General features: G+C 41.2%; 1 protein-coding gene across 1 annotated transcript in view; it reads right to left on the bottom strand.

Annotated features, from left to right (window-relative positions):
* LOC311113155 (up-regulator of cell proliferation-like) overlaps window positions 1–23426 on the bottom strand; it is a 32389-nt gene extending 8963 nt beyond the window's left edge. The window contains exons 1-3 of the mRNA XM_084156325.1: window positions 23372–23426; window positions 21550–21637; window positions 17964–18051 (exon numbers count right to left, since the gene is read on the bottom strand). Coding sequence (XP_084012451.1) covers window positions 17964–18051; window positions 21550–21567 — 106 coding nt within the window. The 5' untranslated portion in view covers window positions 21568–21637; window positions 23372–23426. The remainder of the gene's footprint in view (window positions 1–17963; window positions 18052–21549; window positions 21638–23371) is intronic.

Here is a 23426-nt window from a genome sequence, read left to right as displayed (position 1 = left end):
GCTCATTAATCTATATGGTCCAAACAATGATGATCCATGCTTCTTTGAAAATATATATAATAATTGATCGCGCTTACACGCAATACATGACTCAATTATTATGGTAGGAGAGTATAATACGGTTTTAAGTACTTCAATGGACCGTAAAGGAAACATACAAACTATCACCCTCATGCACTTAAGGAATTTACAAATATTGGAACTAGTGGATATATGGAGGCTTAAATATCCTGACCTAGTGAGATATACATGACGGAGGCTCAATCAATAATAATAATAATAATAATAATAATAATAATAATATGCCATTTAGCAGACGCTTTTATCCAAAGCGACTTACAGTCATGCGTGCATACATTTTTGTGTATGGGTGGGTGGTCCCGGGGATCAAACTCACTACCTTGGCGTTACAAGCGCCGTGCTCTACCAGCTGAGCTACAGAGGACCACAAACTAGTCGTCTTGATTACTTTCTTATGTCATTTTTCGCTGGCAGCAAAAGTTAAGAGTGTTGATAAAGGACAGAATGCAGTCGGACCATCAAATAATTGGCATACAAATTACTCTTACAGAATTTCCGTGAGGGGGTGGATATTGTAAACGTAATCAAAGCCTACTGGATGACAACTTGTTTTTAACCAAGACAGAAAAATGTATAACTAACTTTTTCCTACATAACATAGGTACAGCAGATCCCCTATTGTATGGGACACTTTTAAATGCAATTCAATACTCATCTTTAAAACAAAAACTATATAGGTCAAGAGTTAATCTTAACAAATGAATTAGAGGAACTAACAGCACAGATAAATAGCAATAAAAACTGTGACATAGAGGCACAGAATAAGTTAGAGGGAAAACAAAAATAAAATGGAAGAACTTATTCAAGAAAGATCAAGTGTAATAGATTATTAAAAAATAAAAGCAAACTGGATGGAAAAATTGGGAAAAATTCACTTTATTTTTTATTTTTACCTTCAACATAGAAATGCTACCAAAATGAATTTACAGAAACTTGTTGCAAATGACGGTCATCCATGACTCACAAAACTATATTTTGAAAGAGGAAGCAAAGTACTTTAAGCATTTGTTTTCATTTCAGTCTCCTCCATCTCCACTAACTGAAGTTAATTGCAAGGATTTTTTTCTATTAATGTGTAAAATTAACAGCTATACAGACAGACTCATGTGAAGGTCTAATTACATCAGAGGAACTAATAGTTGCAATTACAGCCTTCAAGTCCGGGAAAACTCCCAAGGATGGATGGCATGCCAGTTGAGGTATATCAAATATTTTTCGATGTACTCAAAGGTCAGTTATTAATATGTTTTAACCACTCCTATAAAAATGGTAGACTATCAGATATTCAGCAAGGTCTGATTTCACTATTACTGAAACAGGATCCAGGTGGTAAATATAAAGATCCAGTCCACCTAAAACACTGGAGACCCCTTATACACTGCTCAAAAAAAATAAAGGGAACACTAAAATAACACATCCTAGATCTGAATGAATGAAATAATCTTATTAAATACTTTTTTCTTTACATAGTTGAATGTGCTGACAACAAAATCACACAAAAATTATCAATGGAAATCAAATGTATCAACCCATGGAGGTCTGGATTTGGAGTCACCCTCAAAATTAAAGTGGAAAACCACACTACAGGCTGATCCAACTTTGATGTAATGTCCTTAAAACAAGTCAAAATGAGGCTCAGTAGTGTGTGTGGCCTCCACGTGCCTGTATGACCTCCCTACAACGCCTGGGCATGCTCCTGATGAGGTGGCGGGTGGTCTCCTGAGGGATCTCCTCCCAGACCTGGACTAAAGCATCCGCCAACTCTGTGGTGCAACGTGGCGTTGGTGGATGGAGCGAGACATGATGTCCCAGATGTGCTCAATTGGATTCAGGTCTGGGGAACGGGTGGGCCAGTCAATAGCATCAATGCCTTCCTCTTGCAAGAACTGCTGACACACTCCAGCCACATGAGGTCTAGCATTGTCTTGCATTAGGAGGAACCCAGGGCCAACCGCACCAGCATATGGTCTCACAAGGGGTCTGACAAGGGGTCTGAGGATCTCATCTCGGTACCTAATGGCAGTCAGGCTACCTCTGGCGAGCACATGGAGGGCTGTGCGGCCCCCCAACGAAATGCCACCCCACACCATGACTGACCCACCGCCAAACCGGTCATGCTGGAGGATGTTGCAGGCAGCAGAACGTTCTCCACGGCGTCTCCAGACTCTGTCACGTCTGTCACATGTGCTCAGTGTGAACCTGCTTTCATCTGTGAAGAGCACAAGGCGCCAGTGGCAAATTTGCCAATCTTGGTGTTCTCTGGCAAATGCCAAACGTCCTGCACGGTGTTGGGCTGTAAGCACAACCCCCACCTGTGAACGTCGGGCCCTCATACCACCCTCATGGAGTCTGTTTCTGACCGTTTGAGCAGACACATGCACATTTGTGGCCTGCTGGAGGTCATTTTGCAGGGCTCTGGCAGTGCTCCTCCTGCTCCTCCTTGCACAAAAGCGAAGGTAGCAGTCCTGCTGCTGGGTTGTTGCCCTCCTACGGCCTCCTCCACGTCTCCTGATGTACTGGCCTGTCTCCTGGTAGCGCCTCCATGCTCTGGACACTACGCTGACAGACACAGCAAACCTTCTTGCCACAGCTCGCATTGATGTGCCATCCTGGATGAGCTGCACTACCTGAGCCACTTGTGTGGGTTGTAGACTCAGTCTCATGCTACCACTAGAGTGAAAGCACCGCCAGCATTCAAAAGTGACCAAAACATCAGCCAGGAAGCATAGGAACTGAGAAGTGGTCTGTGGTCACCACCTGCAAAACCAGTCCTTTATTGGGGGTGTCATGCTAATTGCCTATTATTTCCACCTGTTGTCTATTCCATTTGCACAACAGCATGTGACATTTATTGTCAATCAGTGTTGCTTCCTAAGTGGACAGTTTGATTTCACAGAAGTGTGATTGACTTGGAGTTACATGTGTTGTTTAAGTGTTCCCTTTATTTTTTTGAGCAGTGTACTTAAGTGTTGTGATGCCAAAATCCTAGCAAAGTGCATAGCGCATTTAATTAAAAAGGTATTGTCGGATATTATTTATCCTAGTCAGACAGGTTTTTTACATGGACGATAAATTGGAGATACTATAAGACAAGTACTAGAAACAATAGAACACTACAAAAAATCTGGGAAACCAGGCCTGGTATTCATAGCTGACTTTGATATAGTACGACTGGAATTTATATATAAATGCATAGACTATTTTAATTTAGGAGAATCTCTTATACAATGGGTTAAAGTTATGTATAGTAACCCCAGGTGTAAAATAGTAAATAACGGCTACTTCTCAGAAAGTATTAAATTGTTAAGAGGAGTAAAACAAGCTTGTACACTATCGGCATATCTATTTATTATGGCCATCGAAATGTTAGCTATTAAACTCAGATCCAACAATAATATCAAGGGGCTAGAAATCCAGGGCTTAAAAACAAAGGGGGCATTGTACGTTGCCGATTCATGTTTTCTTTTAAATCCGCAATTTGGATCCCTGCACAACCTCATAGAGGATCTAGATAATCTTTCTAACCTCTCTGGATTAAAACCAAATTATGATAAATGCACCATATTACGTATAGTATCGCAAAAAAAATACAACTTTTATATTACCGTGTAGTTTACCAATAAAATGGTCCGACGGTGAAGTGGACATATTCATATCCCGAAAGAAATGATCTCACTACAATACATTTCAATAGACAAATTAGATAAGATCAAGTCAAATCAAATCAAATTTTATTGGCCACATGCGCCGAATACGACAGGTGCAGACATTACAGTGAAATGCTTACTTACAGCCCTTAACCAACAGTGCATTTATTTTTAACAAAAAAGTAAAAATAAAACAACAACAAAAAAAGTGTTGAGAAAAAAAGAGCAGAAGTAAAATAAAATAACAGTAGGGAGGCTATATATACAGGGCAGGGGGCACCGGCTAGTTGAGGTAGTTGAAGTAATATGTACATGTGGGTAGAGTTAAAGTGACTATGCATAAATAATTAACAGAGTAGCAGCAGCGTAAAAGGATGGGGTGGGGGGGCAGTGCAAATAGTCCGGGTAGCCATGATTAGCTGTTCAGGAGTCTTATGGCTTGGGGGTAGAAGCTGTTGAGAAGTCTTTTGGACCTAGACTTGGCACTCCGGTACCGCTTGTCGTGCGGTAGCAGAGAGAACAGTCTATGACTAGGGTGGCTGGAGTCTTGACAATTTTGAGGGCCTTCCTCTGACACCGCCTGGTATAGAGGTCCTGGATGGCAGGAAGCTTGGCCCCAGTGATGTACTGGGCCGTACGCACTACCCTCTGTAGTGCCTTGCGGTCGGAGGCCAAGCAGTTGCCATACCAGGCGGTGATGCAACCAGTCAGGATGCTCTCGATGGTGCAGCTGTATAATTTTTTGAGGATCTGAGGACCCATGCCAAATCTTTTCAGTCTCCTGAGGGAGAATAGGCTTTGTTGTGCCCTCTTCACGACTGTCTTGGTGTGTTTGGACCATGATAGTTCATTGGTGATGTGGACACCAAGGAACTTGAAGCTCTCAACCTGTTCCACTACAGCCCCGTCGATGAGAATGGGGGCGTGCTCAGTCCTCTTTTTTTTCCTATAGTCCACAATCATCTCTTTTGTCTTGGTCACGTTGAGGGAGAGGTTGTTGTCCTGGCACCACACGGCCAGGTCTCTGACCTCCTCCCTATAGGCTGTCTCATCGTTGTCGGTGATCAGGCCTACCACTGTTGTGTCGTCGGCAAACTTAATGATGGCATTGGAGTCGTGCCTGGCCATGCAGTCATGGGTGAACAGGGAATACAGGAGGGGACTGAGCACGCACCCCTGAGGGGCCCCCGTGTTGAGGATCAGTGTGGCAGATGTGTTGTTACCTACCCTTACCACCTGGGGGCGGCCCGTCAGGAAGTCCATGATCCAGTTGCAGAGGGAGGTGTTTAGTCCCAGGATCCTTAGCTTAGTGATGAGCTTTGAGGGCACTATGGTGTTGAATGCTGAGCTGTAGTCAATGAATAGCATTCTCACGTAGGTGTTCCTCTTGTCCAGGTGGGAAAGGGAAGTGTGGAGTGCAATAGAGATTGCATCATCTGTGGATCTGTTGGGGCGGTATGCAAATTGGAGTGGGTCTAGGGTTTCTGGGATAATGCTGTTGATGTGAGCCATGACCAGCCTTTCAAAGCACTTCATGGCTACAGATGTCAGTGCTACGGGTCGGTAGTCATTTAGGCAGGTTATCTTAGAGTCCTTGGGCACGGGGACTATGGTGGTCTGCTTGAAACATGTTGGTATTACAGACTCAGTCAGGGACATGTTGAAAATGTCAGTGAAGACACTTGCCAGTTGGTCAGCACATGCTCAGAGTACACGTCCTGGTAATCCGTCTGGCCCTGCGGCCTTGTGAATGTTGACCTGCTTAAAAGTCTTACTCACATCGGCTACGGAGAGCGTGATCACATAGTCATCCGGAACAGCTGGTGCTCTCATGCATGCTTCAGTGTTGCTTGCCTCGAAGCGAGCATAGAAGTGGTTTAGGTCGTCTGGTAGGCTTGTGTCACTGGGCAGCTCGCGGCTGTGCTTCCCTTTGTAGTCTGTAATAGTTTTCAAGCCCTGCCACATCCGACGAGCGTCAGAGCCAGTGTAGTACGATTCAATCTTAGTCCTGTATTGACTCTTTGCCTGTTTGATGGTTCGTCGGAGGGCATAGCGGGATTTCTTATAAGCGTCCGGGTTAGAGTCCCGCTCCTTGAAAGCGGCAGCTCTACCCTTTAGCTCAGTGCGGATGTTTCCTGTAATCCATGGCTTCTGGTTGGGGTATGTACGTACGGTCACTGTGGGGACGACATCATCGATGCACTTATTGATGAAGCCAGTGACTGATGTGGTGTACTCCTCAATGCTATCTGAAGAATCCCGGAACATGTTCCAGTCTGTGCTAGCAAAACAGTCCTGTAGCTTAGCATCTGCGTCATCTGACCACTTTTTTATTAACCGAGTCACTGGTGCTTCATCTTGCTACCATGGAAAGGACAACACCTGTCTATTTGTGGAAAAATCCCCCTGATTAATGATTTAGTCATATCCGAGTTTACCTATTTTAATTATGGCCCTGCCTACACCTAACGACTTGTTTTTTAAATTATAGGAGTAAGAACAATATTCCACTTTATTTGGAACGCAAGCCAGACAAAATTAAATAGGCCTATTTATATAATGAATATGAATTCGGAGGGCAAAAATAATTAAATATTAAAGCATTGGACCTCTCACTAAAGGCTTCAGTCATACAAAATCTATACCAAAATCCGAGCTGGTTCTCTAGCAGATTAGTAAGAATTGGTGTTCAAGAATGGCCTTTCTCCCTTAATTCAGATTACAACCTTTTACTTTCGGTTATTTGAAAATGAAATCCTCTTCAAAATATCGCTATTTTTAAAACAAGCCATAGAAAGCTGATTGCAATTTCAGTTTAATCCACCAGAAAACACAGAATAAATATTACAACATACTGTATATTATGGTTAAACTCAAATATACTAATTGATCAAAAAAGCATTATAAAAAAAAGGTATAAATAAAAAAGGTATAATCTTTGAAAACTATATAATAAATAGGACTGGTGGATTTGTCACACATGCTGTTAACATAAATATATGAAAACGTCTGCTCTATCCAGAATTACAACCAACTGATTGCAGCATTACCGCAAAAAGGGAGGAGGCATGTGAAAGGGGGGAAGGTAAGGAACTTCTCTGTCGGCTCTGCATTAAAGACCAAAATTGGCTAAAGAAAATTGTGATAAATAAAAAAGCATACCAGTTTCATTTAAGGACCAAAAAATTGACAGCTGCATCACTACAGACCCAACCCGGGCTGTATCACAACCGGCCGTGATCGGGAGTCCCATAGGGCGGCGCACAATTGGCCCAGAGTCGTCCGGGTTAGTGGAGGGTTTGGCCGGGGTAGGCCGTCATTGTAAATAATAATTTGTTCTTAACTGACCTGCCTAGGTAAATAAAGGTTAAATAAAAAATAAATAAAAAAATACAGGTTACAAAATAGTTGGGAGGACATTTTCTATGTACCGATTCCATGGTACATGGTTTATGAACTGATACACAAAACAACGGCAGATTCAAAACTTAGACTTTTTCTATTTTAATTATTATATTTTAATTATTATACAAAATTATTGCAACCAATAGAATGTTATACAGTATATATGGGGGATACTGTTACAGGAGGGGGTCGCAGTTCCGGAGCGACCCACTAGGTGTCCTCCTCCGACAACCTTAGGCACCTCCTCACTCACAGTCTGGACTAATCATGATCCTATTGGTGTCACCTGTGTCTCCCTGTTCACCTGTGTTTCTCGACACCAAGCAGTACGAATCAGGGTCTGATTGCGAGACGTATGTAAAGGTACTTGAGAAGTGTTCTCCCTGTTTCATTGTTGTTTCAGTCGTAGTTAGTATTTAATATTTTTGCTGTCAGCCTGTTTTTGTAGACCATTTTGCTCCTCCTTTATTTTATCGTGACAAGTCCGTTATTTTGTATCCTGGCTTTGGGACCACCAGTAAAGATCCTTGTTTCACCATCTCTGCCTACTGTCTATCCTGCACCGCACCTGGGTCACACTTCACACCAACCCATACAGGATACAACCATCCCAGCTCTGCAGATTTTGCTGTGATGAGACAGAATCATTAGATCACTTGTTTTAGTACTGCCCATATGTAGCTTAATTTTTGGTCGCAGGTTCAGTAATGGCTGAAAAATTGCAACATTTACTTGGAGCTAACTCTGCAAATAGCATTGCTGGGTGATTTGAAAAGTCATAGTCAATCGATCAATAATATAATAATACTCTTAGCAAAAATATTTATCTTTAATTTACAATCTGTAGAAAGAATGTATGAGAATAGAAAGCTTCAAAACTTTTGTGAAACATCACAGCACAGTGGAAAAATATATGGCAGCTTGAAATCCAAACTGAATGGTCTTCAGAGATCGATTGGGAGGGGTTGAGGGTAGCTGAAGGCTGGGACTAAAAACAAACAAAAGATAACTAATGTAAAATATATTGTGTTCGTAAAATGTATATAGTATATATATAAGCTGGAAGTAGAAGCCTAAGTATTGTTGTCCATTAGTTTACTCCAATTAGGGGAGGGTGGTAGGGTTAGGGGAAAATAAAGAAGAAAAATATATATAATAAAATAACACACGGAATCTGAGAATAATGTTTACATCCTTAGTTAGAAGATAATGTGTGGAAGAGAGTCATCTAAATTCTAGAATCTCGGATGGAGATACTGTGAGGCTGCCGAAACGAGGAAGAAACAAATCAGTTGCTACATTTAACTACAACAAATCACAACCCGGCATAGGATATCAACTAGGGGTGTGAACGACACGTTAAAACAAAATTAGGATCCCTAACAGAAAAACTATGTTTTTCCCCCACAAATATAAATTACAGTGTAGCAGACACTTTTTACATCATGCATGTTTCTCCGATCAAATAGCCTAACCTAAATGGTCAACAATCAAATGATAAAATGTGCTTCGATGTGAATATGGCATGTTAACAAACATCACATCCTACAAACAGGCTACTCACAACTGCTGTCCAGGAGTTTCAACCCATGGGCTAAATTGTCGTGACAATCAGTGGTTTCAAGTGTGTATCTGTACATTTTTTACGAGATTATCATAGCAAAAATAAAATACTTCTGCATTTCCCACTGTGTAAACACACTGATTGTCATTGCAAGTAGGCTCAGGATAACTCCTGATAAAGTTAGGTAGCTGATATTCAGTGCTTAAATAGTCGAAATGATTAGTCACAGGAATCAGGACTAATAAAGCCAATGCAACTGTCTGTTTTACAAACGGTAGACATACCACATGAATGGGCATTCATAAAATTCCATTACGGGCCGACATTGTAGGCTACACTCCAGTAAGCACGGACCAACGCAGGCGTCAACATAGCTCACAAATAAAACTACAATTTGCACAAATGTAGAACATTTTTGTGAGCAAATGTGTTAGAAATCCCTAACATTTACAACTGTGGAATGTGCATTCTAAAAGTGCTTGTGGATCTGAAGCAGTGTCTTATTCAGCCATGTCTTGGGATAACAATTTCATGAAATGTGAGTATAACATTTATTTATTCAACAAATTGTGTTAAATGTTCAACTAATGCCTTTCATATGAATGTTACATTCGACCATTGGGGCATGCAACGCCGAGTGTGTGCTTTCGACATCAGCCCACTTGCCTAGCTAGCTAGCTAACTAGCTAACGTTGGACACTACCGATAGCTATCAGGCAATCTTATTAGCTGTTTGGACGAACAACCAAATTAAACTAACTAGTTAAATCAGGAATGTGTCAATTACAAAGAACCGCTTAGTTTAAAAATCCTGAATTGGTGATCTGGCTAGCCAACTAATGAGAAATGATGCAACTCATCTTTATTAAACTGTTTTCTTTCAGGGGCTAAACAGGGTAGTTGGTGCTAAAGCTCTCTTTTCCGACTGTGGAGATAAGACATTTTTACATTATCTGATTAAAAACATTAGAAATTCAGCTAGCTGTTTTCTGCTACATGTAGGCTTGCTAACTAGCCACGCATTTTTTGTGCATCCCTTAGCTAGCTACATTTATTAATATGTTGTTTCCTAGTCAATACATTCATTCCATGTCTGATTACTGTCAGTTCAATACCTCTCTGTATTGTGTTGCACCATTGGATTGAGGGGCTGGGCAAAGACAAAGTTATTCTACTCATACTGTAAATACTTATCAGTAAAAACGATTAACCTAACAATAATAACATGAGGGTTTAATTGTGTAACAACGCCAGGCCATATTATGATGATGGTTCAAGAAAATCAGATAATTATTATGAAGAAAATGTTTGGAAGTATGAAATTACCAATTAAAAGTAAACCTGTGACAACTTGTTCAAGTTTATGAATATGTAACACTGCATAATGATGGCACATTGAAGTGCAGAAACACTACATGCACCAATTCACACACATTGACAAACCCTGTCATCCATTCACACACAGGGAAGGAGTTAACAAATCATCAGGAACATCAACCGTGTGCTATTGGGTTCCAGCATGTGGTCTCCTTTTAAGTGACTCCTGTTTATAAGCTTGATCAAATAGCTTAATAACATGCTATTTCAAATGTCTTGTTCTGTGTAACAAGTGGTGTGTGCTGCCCAGTTGACATCTAACTCAATATGTTTATTATATTCCTACTGTTCCCACAGAGCTATCCATTCTGAGTCAACCTAAAACCATGACCCGGCTTTTGTCTGTTCTACCACTGACCAGCTGCTTTTGGACCCTACTGCAACTCCCCACTAGTCCAGCTTCCGTTTCTTTCAGGCCCTTGCTGAGTTTTTTTTATCTGACTGCTGACTCGGCCAAGGACCTATAGCAGCGTTTCCCAAACTTGGTCCTGGGGACCCAAAGGGGGGTGGCCTAGCAAGACTACACAGCTGATTCAAATAATCAACTCAATCAAGCTTTGATTATTTGAAACAGCTGCGTAATAAAGTAAAAAAAACGAAATGTGCACGCCTTGGGGTCCCCAGTTTTGAGTTTTGGAAACGGTGACCTAAATAATATGGTAAGATGTCAATAGTGTGGTTCAGCATATAACTTTAAAGGATTTTTTGCTCATTGTGTAAAGGGTGGGCACAGTCAGACAGGATGGATTCCCCACTGTCAAGACCAACCGGTAAAAACACCACTTTCAAATCAAATGTTATTTGCCACATGCGCCGAATACAACAGGTGTAGGTAGACCTTATAGTGAAATGCTTACTTATAAGCCCTTAACCAACAATGCAGTTTTAAGAAGAAAATAAAAAAAAGTGTTCAGCAAAAAATAAATAGCAAATAATTAAAGAGCAGCAGCAAAATAAAATAACAGTAGGGAGGCTATATACAGGGGGTACCGGTACAGAGTCAATGTGCGGGGGCACTGGTTAGTGCCCTTTGAATACAGGGAAGAGGAGGAGGTAGGCTAGTCTATCCGAACTGGAATCATTGTCCTTGGGTTGGCAATACATGTGGAAAATGATGATGATGATGGTAATGTGATGGTGAGGTATTTTTAGTATTACATTGTTATTGATTACTGTATTGTTGGGGTTATAGCTTGCAAGAAAGGCATTTCACTGTACTTGTGCATGTGACATTAAAACTAAAACTTGAGGGCCTCCTGAGTGGCGCAGCGGTCTAAGGTGTCACTATAGACCCGGGTTCGATCCCAGGCTGTGTCACAACCGGCTGTGACCAGGAGTCCCATAGGGCGGTGCACAATTGGCCCAGCGTCGTCCGGGTTAGGGGAGGGTTTGGCCCAGCGTCGTCCGGGTTAGGGGAGGGTTTGGCCCAGCGTCGTCCGGGTTAGGGGAGGGTTTGGCCCAGCGTCGTCCGGGTTAGGGGAGGGTTTGACTTGGCTCTAGCGACTCCTTGTGGCGGGCCGGGCGCCTGCAGGCTGACTTTGGTCGTCAGTTGAACGGTGTTGCCTCCAACACATTGGTGCAGCTGGCTTCCGGGTTAAGCGGGCAGATGTTAAGGAGTGTTGTTTGGCGGGTCATGTTTCAGAGGACGCATGACTCGTCCTTGGGGAGTTGCAGCGATGAGACAAGATCGTAATTGGATCGCAATTGGATATCACGAAAAAGGGTAATAATAAAAAATATATATATTGACGTGATGATTTGAGGTTGTGCACAGTGCACTTTACTTGTTATGTAATTTGTACATTCGCTATACTTTTGTGCTGCTGATAATGTTGACCATTAGTATTGTACATATTTACATTGATGGCTGTCAGCCCATGACTGATGTACTAGCCAATTGTTATTCAGTATCATTGTGTTTGTGCTCCTCTGCTGCAAAACCAATTGCCTTGTGGGACAAATAAAGTTATTTCTTGAAAGGGTCTGATATGTAGAAAATACTGAATTTTTAAATCAAAATCTCCCAAAATGGGTGCTAGTGTCACCCTTTGTCACTTGTTCTATGTTTAAAATAAGTGTTTAATTAATATTTCATAAATAATACTTATAAGTTCTATCCTCTAATAGGGGTGGGCGGTATACCGGTATGAACATGAATACCGGTATGACATTGTGCCATGATATGGATTTTGCCATATTGTGCATAGCATGATGAATTTATAAATGTATGAAATAAGGCGTTTTTGTTTCATTCAAAATTCCAGTCGAGTGATACAGCCTAGTGGGCTAGTTCAAATTGTTTATTTTACTAAAAACAGCCTTTATTAGCAAATAAAAAAAACTAGAGGCATTGACATTACACGCAATCTGCCTGCCAATCAAAGTCAACAAACAAGCATCCGCAACTGCAGAGTAAGTGAAAATTTAGTGAAGTAAACTCCTTTCGTTAGCAAAAGTGTCCGAAAATCAAGCGCCAATGTGTAAGCTAGCATTGAGGATCACTGAAGACAAGGAAAATAACAGTATTGAGGTTGATTTGCAGGACGATGAAGAATTGGTTCGAAAAAAAGGGGGCCTCCTCTGTCGTTTGGAACTGGTTTGGCTTTAAGATATCCCACCTCGACCAACAAACAGTACTGTGTAAGTTGTGTTGACGCATTGTGTTAGCCAAAGGTGGAAACCACCTGAAAACCCTGCATGTGCGTGAATATGAAGAATCTACCAGAATGCGTGCAACAAACCCCCGGAGCAGCGCAGCCAGTCCCAAGACATCTTCAAGCCAAACCCGCACTCAGTTGTCACTCAAGGCATCATTTGTTAGTGGTACTCCCTATGACAAGAAGAGCAAGAAGTGGAATGAGATAACGAGTGCAATTACATATCACATAGCGAAAGACATGGAATCAATTCAAACTGTGGAGAAAGACGATTTCAGAAAGTTGATTCGAACTCTAGACCCAAGATACGAGAGCCCGAGCAGTAAATACTTCAGCAAAACATGTCTGCCAGAACTCTACACAGAATGTCGGGATAGAGCTGCCAACGAAATCCGTAACGCTGCATTCTTCTCTACCACTGCCGACTTATGGTCAAGCCGGACCACAGAGCCATACATTAGCCTCACGATTCATTACATTGACGACAACTGGAAGCTGCAAAGCAAATGCCTTCACACCTCTTATTTCCCAGACGACCACACCAGAGAAATAATTGCAGCTGGGCTGAGGGAGGCACTTTCATCCTGAGGCTTGAAAGAGTTGCGTCAAGTATGTATGACTACCGACAGCGGATCGAACATGGTCAAAGCATTGGAGCTGAACAAATGGACAAGACTAGGGTGTTTCAGACACAGGCTACACATTGCTATTGGTAAGTTTCAATGTCCAAAACACATAGAGCTAGGTAGAAAAATAACCTCACTTAAAAACAACATAACTTAAAATGCAGAATAATTATGGTATTCCTTATCTCCTCTGTTTAAAGTTCTAGCTGACTACACTGCCTGATCCTTCTTATACGTTAAGCCGAAAATATACAGCTATGCAAATCTATAATATTTGTAATTTGTAAATGTGTGCAATATCCAAAAATTACATGGATTACATTGCTTTTATTTATAATTGATACATTAGCCTATGGTTTCAATATATGAATCTATCCTCTGTCTTTCAATAATAAATAGCCTACTCAATAAATTATCCCATTTTCTAAATCTATAGATGGATTACATTGTGATTCATACGTAATTCTTTTTCATGTTTCTATTTTTCAGAGAGGAGTGTCCAAATCGAACCTCGGGTTTCCCGGGCCATAGGAGTGTGCAAGAAAGTGGTCAGCACATTTTCTTATAGTTGGAAGAAGCAAAAGGCCCTGACAAGTGCACAGGATAAACTGAGCCTGCCCCTCCACAAGCTAATCACAGAATCACCGACAAGGTGGGGATCTCGACTGCAGATGATGGAAAGAGCAGGAAAAGGCCATCACACAAGTCCTGGCAGCAGACAAAAAAAATACGGCACCTTGCACCCTCCTGGCAAGACATTGAGGTCTTTGAATCTATCACAGCAGCACTTAAGCCCCTCCAGGATTTTACAGATGCCCTGTCAGGAGAGACATACGTGTGTCCTATCTGAAGCCGGTCCTCCATTTGTTCAAGACGGAGGTTCTGAAATCAAATGAGGGCGAAGCCAAACTGACCCGAGAGATTAAGATGAGGGTCCTCAATTACCTGAATGACAAATACACCGACCCTGAAACAGATGAGCTGCTCACCATGGCTACCTTTCGGGACCCAAGGTTCAAGACCACATACATGACCACTGAGAAGCTGGTGGAGGTGAAGGTGAGAGCTGCCTCCGAGACAGAAGCCCTCCTGGTAGGGAACACTGCCGTGGGAGACCTCTCTTGAAGAGAAGCTGCCACTGCTCCAAGAAAAGCCTTGGGAGCTTCTTTAAGAAAACCAGTAGTGCACCTGCCTTAACAACCCAGAGACAGGTCATCGAGCAAGAGCTGGACAGCTACACTCTGATGATGGCAGCAGACAGTGAGGCTGATCCTTTGGAATGGTGGCGAGTTCACGCATCCAACTTCCCACAAGTGAGTTGTCTGACAAAGAAATACTTATGCATCCCTGCCACAAGTTCATCCTCTGAGAGAGCATTTAGCACTGGGGGCAATGTGGTCACATGCCACAGTGCAACTTTGAGGCCAGAAACTGTCAATAGGCTGGTGTTCCTGGCTCGGAACTTATGAAGAGGGAGGCAGTGAATTGTTACATGGTGAACTGAGAAACATACAGACTGTCTGGTTAATGCTTGAAGAAGTTAGTTTGAAAAGGTTTACAACTTGAATTCATAATGACCGGTGTTATGCAGAAAAATGACTGCACTTCATATATTTGGCGGGAAAACATTTATTTAAAATTGTTTACATTTTCTTTACATACTGAGTACTTTAAATATTTGTTGATTTAATTTTACTGCATATTTATTTACCTCATATAGCTTTGTTTATGTTTCAAGTTTACCACAGAAGTAAAACAATTTAAAAAATTGCAATGACCCCTTTCGGTTTCTATAAGGTTAAAAGCAATATTTTGTCAGTTATTAACTTTGAAGGGCTCATATTTTATTTTTATTTTTACAGTATATCGTGATATTATATCATTATCGTCCGGACAGTGGAAAATACAGTGATATTAATTTTTGTTCATATCGTCCACCCCTATCCTCTAGGAATACATTGTACATCTTGTGGTATATGTTTTTTACCCAAATAAATTCAGTTAGAATTCTATTTATTCCTCTATTTATTCCTCAACTGTAAGCATACAATAGCCCCCTGAACCATATTGTACAGAGGACAGCTTCCAAGTCCCATTTTAAAGAAACTATTGGAAGTCTGGAGAAGTCTACAATCAGGTTGTCATAATGGGACTAAGGAGGCTGTAAATAATGGGACTAAGTGGCTGTAAATATTCAAATTGTATTGGCTACAATAAGATGTTACATAGTCCTCCAGACAGTCCTCCAGACAGTCCTCCAGACAGTCCTCCAGACAGTCCTCAAGTCCTTGGGAAGATCTCAATTGCATACTCGTCTTCACTCCTCTCTCCTTATCTCCAAACCCATTGGAGGAGAAGGTCAGAGGGGAGTGACCTCTGGCTCTCTCATTCAATGGGGTTTTGAGAAGGAGATGAGGACATAAGGAATTTGCAATTAAGATCTTCCCTTTGTTGCACACATTTGTCAACTCTCTAAGTGCCAAAATATAGAATAGAATACAACTTTATTGTCCATGTATTACTGAGAACGGAACGTGTCCACCCCCCCACTCAGATAGCACACATCACACTTGCTTTGAAATGTTCCACATGTGCAGGTACATTACATTTTGAATGACTATATTGACAGATTGATTCAGGTTTGAAGCTTATCAGTTGGAAGTATTAGGCTTATATCGCCATTATACACGGAAAATCATGCCTCTCATGAGTTCGGCAGCACGTTGTGATATGGCACAATACACTTTTGTGAATCAAATTCGACTCAAGTAATCAATTAAGCAATGCCAGCCTACCATGAATACTTTTCCAATACGTACAGCTCCATTTACAACCACAAAAATGAATAGGCTACCAAGACAACCATAATAGAATGTATCTATTTCTATGATGAAACATACCGATATGTAGCTATACACAGGGGCGTCATTTGGGTTCTTCCATTGGAATTATATTGAATTCTGCTTATATCACACTATATCGCAATAAACATCAAAGTAAAAAAAAAAAAATTGACAAAGTGATAGGTTCAATGGCAGGAAATCTCCCCATGCTCTATCAGCACCATGAAAACAAGATTTTGATATAAAAACAACCAGTTGTTTGTTTCTTGTTTCTTTTCAGAACAGTTGCAGCCTCCTTGATGCTCTGTGGAACTTCCTGAGTAATCAATCATTCCTTTTTCCCTGACATCTTCTTGTAGATCCCCCTCAAATGCCAGTTGGATTGAGCTTTCCTCGAGTGTAGCATGATTCTTCTGTGCTGACTGAACGCGTTTGTCAAAGTGGAAAATATGTTCTTGCATGTAGCTTCCTCAGTGACAATCTCACTCATGAGCCCTAAGATTTCATTTTGAATATAGTGTGACATCTATGTGGCATAGTGGGGTATGGTGCTAAACACCTTGGCAAGTTCCTTGTCTTTTCAGAGAGTATATTGCATTATAGACAGAAAAAGTCCACTGCCCCTCTCCCCTCTTGACTCTATCGCGTCCAATATCCCCCTCAGTGGTTGCTGATTTGAAACAAGGAACTCAATAATGTCCACAACTGCTGACACATACATGCGATTTCTTGCTAGCTGCCCATCATTAACAAGTGTTGACACTGATGTTCCCATAGCACATTGAACTATATCGTTTTTCTTTCCACAGTGCAGTACATTTCAAATGCTCTTTGCTTGATGCTGCCTAGCAAACCCTTTGGTACTATCGATAGCATTCTTCCAGTTAGAATACCCAGCTTGGGTGAAGGCCTTGTCTGCATTTGCATTGGACCCAACACAGAACTTTCGAAATGGGAAAGAAAATGCTGCATCTGCAGTTACTGAGTATTCCAGCCACTCTCTTCCTATGAACCAGTTGCTATTAAATGAATGTTTTTGGACAGAAAACCTACAGCTAGGGTAGTATTCTATGCTAACCTGGGCTGGCTCCTCTGTTCCAAGATTGTCAGGAACAGTCGGATGTGGAGGGGGCTGTGGAGCCATTATTCTGGCGGCTCTTGTGGAAGAGCGGGAAGGCGGGAGCCAGAAATCTTTCTGATTGAGAGGGGGTCAAATACTTATTTCCCCTAATTAAAATGGAAATCAATTTATAACATTTTTGACATGCGTTTTTCTGGATTTTTTTGTTGTTATTCTATCTCTCACTGTTCAAATAAACCTACCATTAAAATTATAGACTGATCATTTCTTTGTCAGTGGGCAAACGTACAAAATCAGCAGGGGATCAAATACTTTTTCCCCCTCACTGTATGTTAAGAATATCTTAATTTGCTGTATAAGTTATGAATGTTTATTTTGCTCAAAGTTTTCAACTGCCTGTATATATTAGAGCTATTGATACTCACATACTCTAATCTGCTGCCAATAAATCAAGAGATCTACATTTCAAGTACCACCACCAGAGCTATTGAAGTACGGGGCCATGTTCAGTACGCAAACGATGTGGAAGCATGCAGATAGAAATGCCATGAATAGAGTTGTCGTGATTCCTTATTCTACATCCCAGAGAGGCATGTTTCTTATACAAAATAAATGTCTATCTGAACGTTGGCCAACGTTGTGTCCTGCTGAACATGGCCCTGTTCAGGTGTCTGTTTAATACCTGCTACAGCAGCATCCATTGGTTTTAGAGCGTCAGCTTGTGCTCTCTGAGATGAATCCTCTTCTTCCCCAAGGTATAAGTCACAGTTCTGCAAATGAAAAAAAAATCAAAGGTTTAACAAGCTAGAATTAATGGTTTTATCCTTTGAAATGTCAGCCAATCAAATCACTTCAGAATTTCACAATTGGGGCACTTTGAGGCAAATACAAAAACAGAGACTTTGTTCAGCTGAAAATGTTATCTAGTCTGTATTGTCACGTGCTATTCCCACCTGAAAGCGGGAACTATGGAATTTTCATCCCAAATCGTCCCACTCACTCTTTAACAGCGACATTACTGGCCCTCGAGCCAGGGCTAACTCTAGAGGACTTCTTATTAGTTCATTTTGTGGGCTGAGAGGAGATAGATTTTCCTTCTAACACAAATAATAATGTATAAAATATTTGTATTTTATTTTAAAATAGTAATAACCATCAGAGTGATACAAATACAGCAGTTCGGTCAACAGTACGACAAGATACTATGCCCTCCATCAAATCAAATGTTATTTGTCACATGCGACGAATACAACAGGTGTAGACCTTACAGTGAAATGCTTACTTACAAGCCCTTAACCAACAATGCAATTTTAAGAAAGAATACCAAAAAAATACCAAAAAACTTTAAATAAAAAAATAAGAAATAATAGTAACAAATAATAAAAGAGCAGCAGTAAAATAACAGTAGCGAGGCTATATCCAGGGGGTACCGGTACCAAGTCAACGTGCGGGGGCACCGGTTAGTCCAGGTAATTGAGGTAATATGTACAGTGAGGGAAAAAAGTATTTGATCCCCTGCTGATTTTGTACGTTTGCCCACTGACAAAGAAATGATCAGTCTATAATTTTAATGGTAGGTTTATTTGAACAGTGAGAGACAGAATAACAACAAAAAAATCCAGAAAAACGCATGTCAAAAATGTTATAAATTGATTTGCATTTTAATGAGTGAAATAAGAAGCTGTTTAGAAGCCTCTTGGACCTAGACTTGGGCTATGACCAGGGTGGCTGTAGTCTTTGACAATTTTTAGGGCCTTCCTCTGACACCGCCTGGTATAGAGTTCCTGGATGGCAAGAAGCTTGTCCCCAGTGATGTACTGGGCCGTACGCACTACACTCTGTAGTGCCTTGCGGTCGGAGGCCGAGCAGTTGCCATACCAGGCAGTGATGCAGCCAGTCAGGATGCTCTCGATGGTGCAGCTGTAGAACCTTTTGAGGATCTGAGGACCCATGCCAAATCTTTTCAGTCTCCTTAGGGGGAATAGGTTTTGTCGTGCCCTCTTCATGACTGTCTTGGTGTGCTTGGACCATGTTAGTTTGTTGGTGATGTGGACACCAAGGAACTCGACGCTCTCAACCTGCTCCACTACAGCCTCGTTGATGACAATGTGGGTGTGCTCGGTCCTCTTCTTTTTCCTGTAGTCCACAATCATCTCCTTTCTCTTGATCACGTTGAGGGAAAGGTTGTTGTCCTGGCACCACACGGCCAGGTCTTTGACCTCCTTCCTATAGACTGTCTCATCTTTGTCGGTGATCAGGCCTACCACTGTTGTGTCGTCGGTAAACTTAATGATGGTGTTGGAGTCATGCCTGGCCATGTAGTCATGAGGAGTCCGAGTTCTTTTGGAATGTTCACAAAAAATTAAGCGAACCACACCGAGTTCACAAAAATTGGCTGAAAGGGACCAAGTGTGAAAACACTGCTAATTTTAAATATGATATTGTTGTATTAATCTATCAGTAAATGTAGGCTAATGTCCTACAAAAACTTCCCAGCGCTAGGCCTAGGCTACTTGATGTAGGCCTATTCACTGCAAATGGCGCATTCCGCTCCACAGGCGCATCAAAACCATACTAACTACAGCCTACTCCGGTTGTAAAGTGGTGCCATGAACTCAATATTAAGAGGAGAGGAACACATTATATACTCACAGAAAGCTGTGACTCTCTTCTCTGTAACTAGAACAACAGTAGTTGCTTTGAAAACTGTCTTTTTCCCGCAATAGCATTTTGATCAACGGTCATATGCTTGTGCTTCTCAGAATGCATCTCTCCCTCATCCGTGCGCACAGTGGGGAGCGGGAGTGAGAGTCAGCAGCCAACAGCAAAACAGGGACAGGCAGATACTTTCATAGCAGGAATTAACACAATGCATAGGCTATTAAAGCTGACCAAATAATGGTTTTAGATCAATCTATGGGAACGTAGTGTAGAAAAATCACAGACAATTACTGATTTAAGCAAAATGGCAATGTCGTTGCTTGTAATTTTCCGGTTTATCTTCCCAGCTCTACTATAACACTAACCATACTACATTAAAGCAATAAGGCACAGGGGCATGTGGTAAATGGCCAATTTCCACGGCTAAGTGCTGTTCATACGCACAAATGCAACGCGGAGTGCCTGGATACAGCCCTTAGCCGTGGTATATTGGCCATATACCACAAACCCCGAGGTGCCTTATTGCTATTATAAACTGGCTACAAACATAATTAGAACAGGAAAAAAGTATGTTTTGTTATACCCGTGGTTTACGGTCTCATATACCACGGCTTTCAGCCAATCAGCATTCAGGGCTCGAACACCCCAGTTTATAATTACATTTTAGTCATTTAGTAGATGTCTTGAATTGAGCGACTTACAGGAGCAATTAGGGGGCACATCAACACATTGTTCACCTAGTCGGCTCAGGGATTTAAACCCACAACCTTTCGGTTATTGGCCCAACACTCTTAACCGCTAGGCTAAGATGTCATCGTTTAACCACCAGTTACCTCTAAAAAAGTGTTTAGAACATGTCAAAACAGAACACCTCAAACCAAGCTAAACCTTTAAGTCATCAGATTCAAACAAGGTAACAAGACACTTGTCAAGCTCGGTCTAAATTCACTCTTGGTTCAGTCTATTAGCAATGTTCAGCATCAAGAAAGTCAAAGGCAGGAAGCGGTATAGCTCATTTCAACAGGAAGCTACGCGCACACAGGCTCAGCTCGCCTCCACGCTCTTGCCCTCTTTTTCAGCCTTAGCAGAGTTGCAAAGATGGTGTAACAGAAGGTGCAAATGATGATGGCACCAAAACAGCCTCTCTCTTTCTCTGCCCATCTTCTGTCCAGCTTCACCAACATGGTAAGACGACCACGTTAACCAGCAGTGAGGCCTCTCCTTACTGCTTCTCCAGACATTTTCCAGTCCCTTTTCTCTCCACCCTCCTCTCATTCTCTGGCCAATAGACAACTTTAGCCTCCGCTCCGTCTGCCTGAAGGGTTATCCTAGGTGGTGCTGAAGTTTTACACGATCTTGACAGTATGCAAAACATCTAGCTATCTGAACAAATATGAATGCCCTCCAATCTGGACACTGTCCTCCTGTACCTGTGTAAAAGCATCAAGGGTGTATCTCAAAAGTCTTTGCTTGATTGCTTGCATTCTATCTCCTTGCCTCCTTTCTCAAAACGCATCAGAGATCCATTGCATTGCATTTAAGGAAGGGGGTGAGGAGAGAGGACGTGAGGAAAGATTTAAGGTTCACCCCCAAGTGTCACAACCTACCTCTTCATTTATATCCATTAGCAGGGTGTCTTCAGACGCCCCACTCTTCCCCCGGGTCAAAGGTCAAAAATGTTCAGCTGGCCTGGATCTGAAATAAGTATGGGATAATAGATAGATTAACCAATGTAACAATGCTAATTAAATACACCTAGGATAAAAAAAACAGCATACATTTCTGTTACAACATTATTAGATGCTTTATTTTAAATTGTATCTCACTGAAGAGAGAAAGCACTAGATCTGACCTTGTTTTACTGATCTTAGATGATAATTTTTTTTTAGGTTGCAGGGAGGCTCTGAGAACGTTTTACTATGTTTCCCTGAATGTTTTCCTGGGAGGTTTCATTAACATTCTGAGAATGGAAATGATAGGTTATTTGAAGGTAATTAAATAACATTATGAGAACATGTTTAAATAAGACTTTTAATAACACTGCTAGCTTAGTTTGGGTTAACAGTTTTGAACTCCAAGCACAGATAGGACACATGGAACTTCATTTGTCTAGGCATTAATAATACATAAATAAAGGATTTTTATATATATATATATATATATATATATATATAGGCACATGGTCAGTGAGATTTGAACCTATGATCTTCTGTTCTCTATTCATGGAAATATTCCACTGCGCCACCAGGATAGAGTTAGCATGCCATCTTTTTTAAACTCATACAAAGTCGTTCAGTTTAGTCTATTCAAACAGACCCTATGTCAAAGGAAACAAGTACTTATCAAGATCAGGTGTGGCCAATAATTGGACGAAGCCAACACACCTAACAAGATAGAGGTTAGAGAGTTTTGTTGAAGCTGAGAAAGGAATGTATGTTTTTAAATAACATTCTTAGAACGTTACTAATGTTTTCTTGTGGTTTATGGTAAGTTTTCTTAATGTTCTGAGAAGATGACTTTAAATAGAACCACAAGGAAACCTGCAGAAAATGTTATGCTGAAGTAATGAAATTCCCACAGAAAAGTGTTGTTTCTTAACATTCTCTGAATGTTCTGAGAATATCTTTAAATAGAACCACGAAGAAACCTGTCAAATGTTACGCTGAAGTACTGAGAACGTTGTTTCTTAACCTTCTCGGAACAATTTGAGAACATCACTATAAATAGAGCCATGAAGAAACCTGTAGGAAACATTATGCTGAAGTACAAAAATTCCCACCTAAGAAACATATGGTGCTCAGAACGTTATGTGCTAGCTGGGTATTCTGCACTATTCGCAGAACATTTTGGGAAGGTTGTATTCTGGGAAGGTTGTATGCAACATAACCATAGGACAACCACGGCTCTCACCAAGCTCGAATAAGCATATGGTTCTCAGAATGTTATGTGCTAGCTGGGTATCGATTTAGTTTTCACTCATAAAACTGCTATGAATCTACAGAATGCATAGGCGTCTCTCTTCCTCCTCCTCGTCTGCATTGCATTTCAAGCTAAACGGATGTCCCTCACAAAGAGTGAGACATCTAGGACACTTTGTTTACAGCAAATAACCTGCCACACGACAAGATGTACGCTACTACATCACAAGTTGAAACACTTTTTCCACGTAGCCTATTATGAATATTTACATTCACCATCATGCAGTTGTGCACACGTGACTACAACATGTTGGAATTGATGATGCAGATCGCACCGATTATGCTAATGCTAGCCTAACAACAAGCCTCACAATTTCTTTTAAAGGCTTCCATTTACTTTATTAAAACGAAAAACAAACAACTTGTCTATTGCGTTGTTGATTTAAGCTATTATTTGAACGTTTAATGTATCCTTCCTAGTATATCACATACTTTCTGCGACCCAACTCACCTTCCAGGGAGTTCAGACTTTCTGTTTCATTTTCACCATAAACTGCTCTCGAAGT

Source organism: Coregonus lavaretus (assembly GCF_964263955.1).
Source record: "Coregonus lavaretus genome assembly, chromosome: 39".
In the NCBI taxonomy this organism is placed as follows: Eukaryota; Metazoa; Chordata; class Actinopteri; order Salmoniformes; family Salmonidae; genus Coregonus; species Coregonus lavaretus.
Note: the sequence above shows the minus strand (reverse complement) of the source record. Positions and strands in the feature narration are given on the sequence as shown.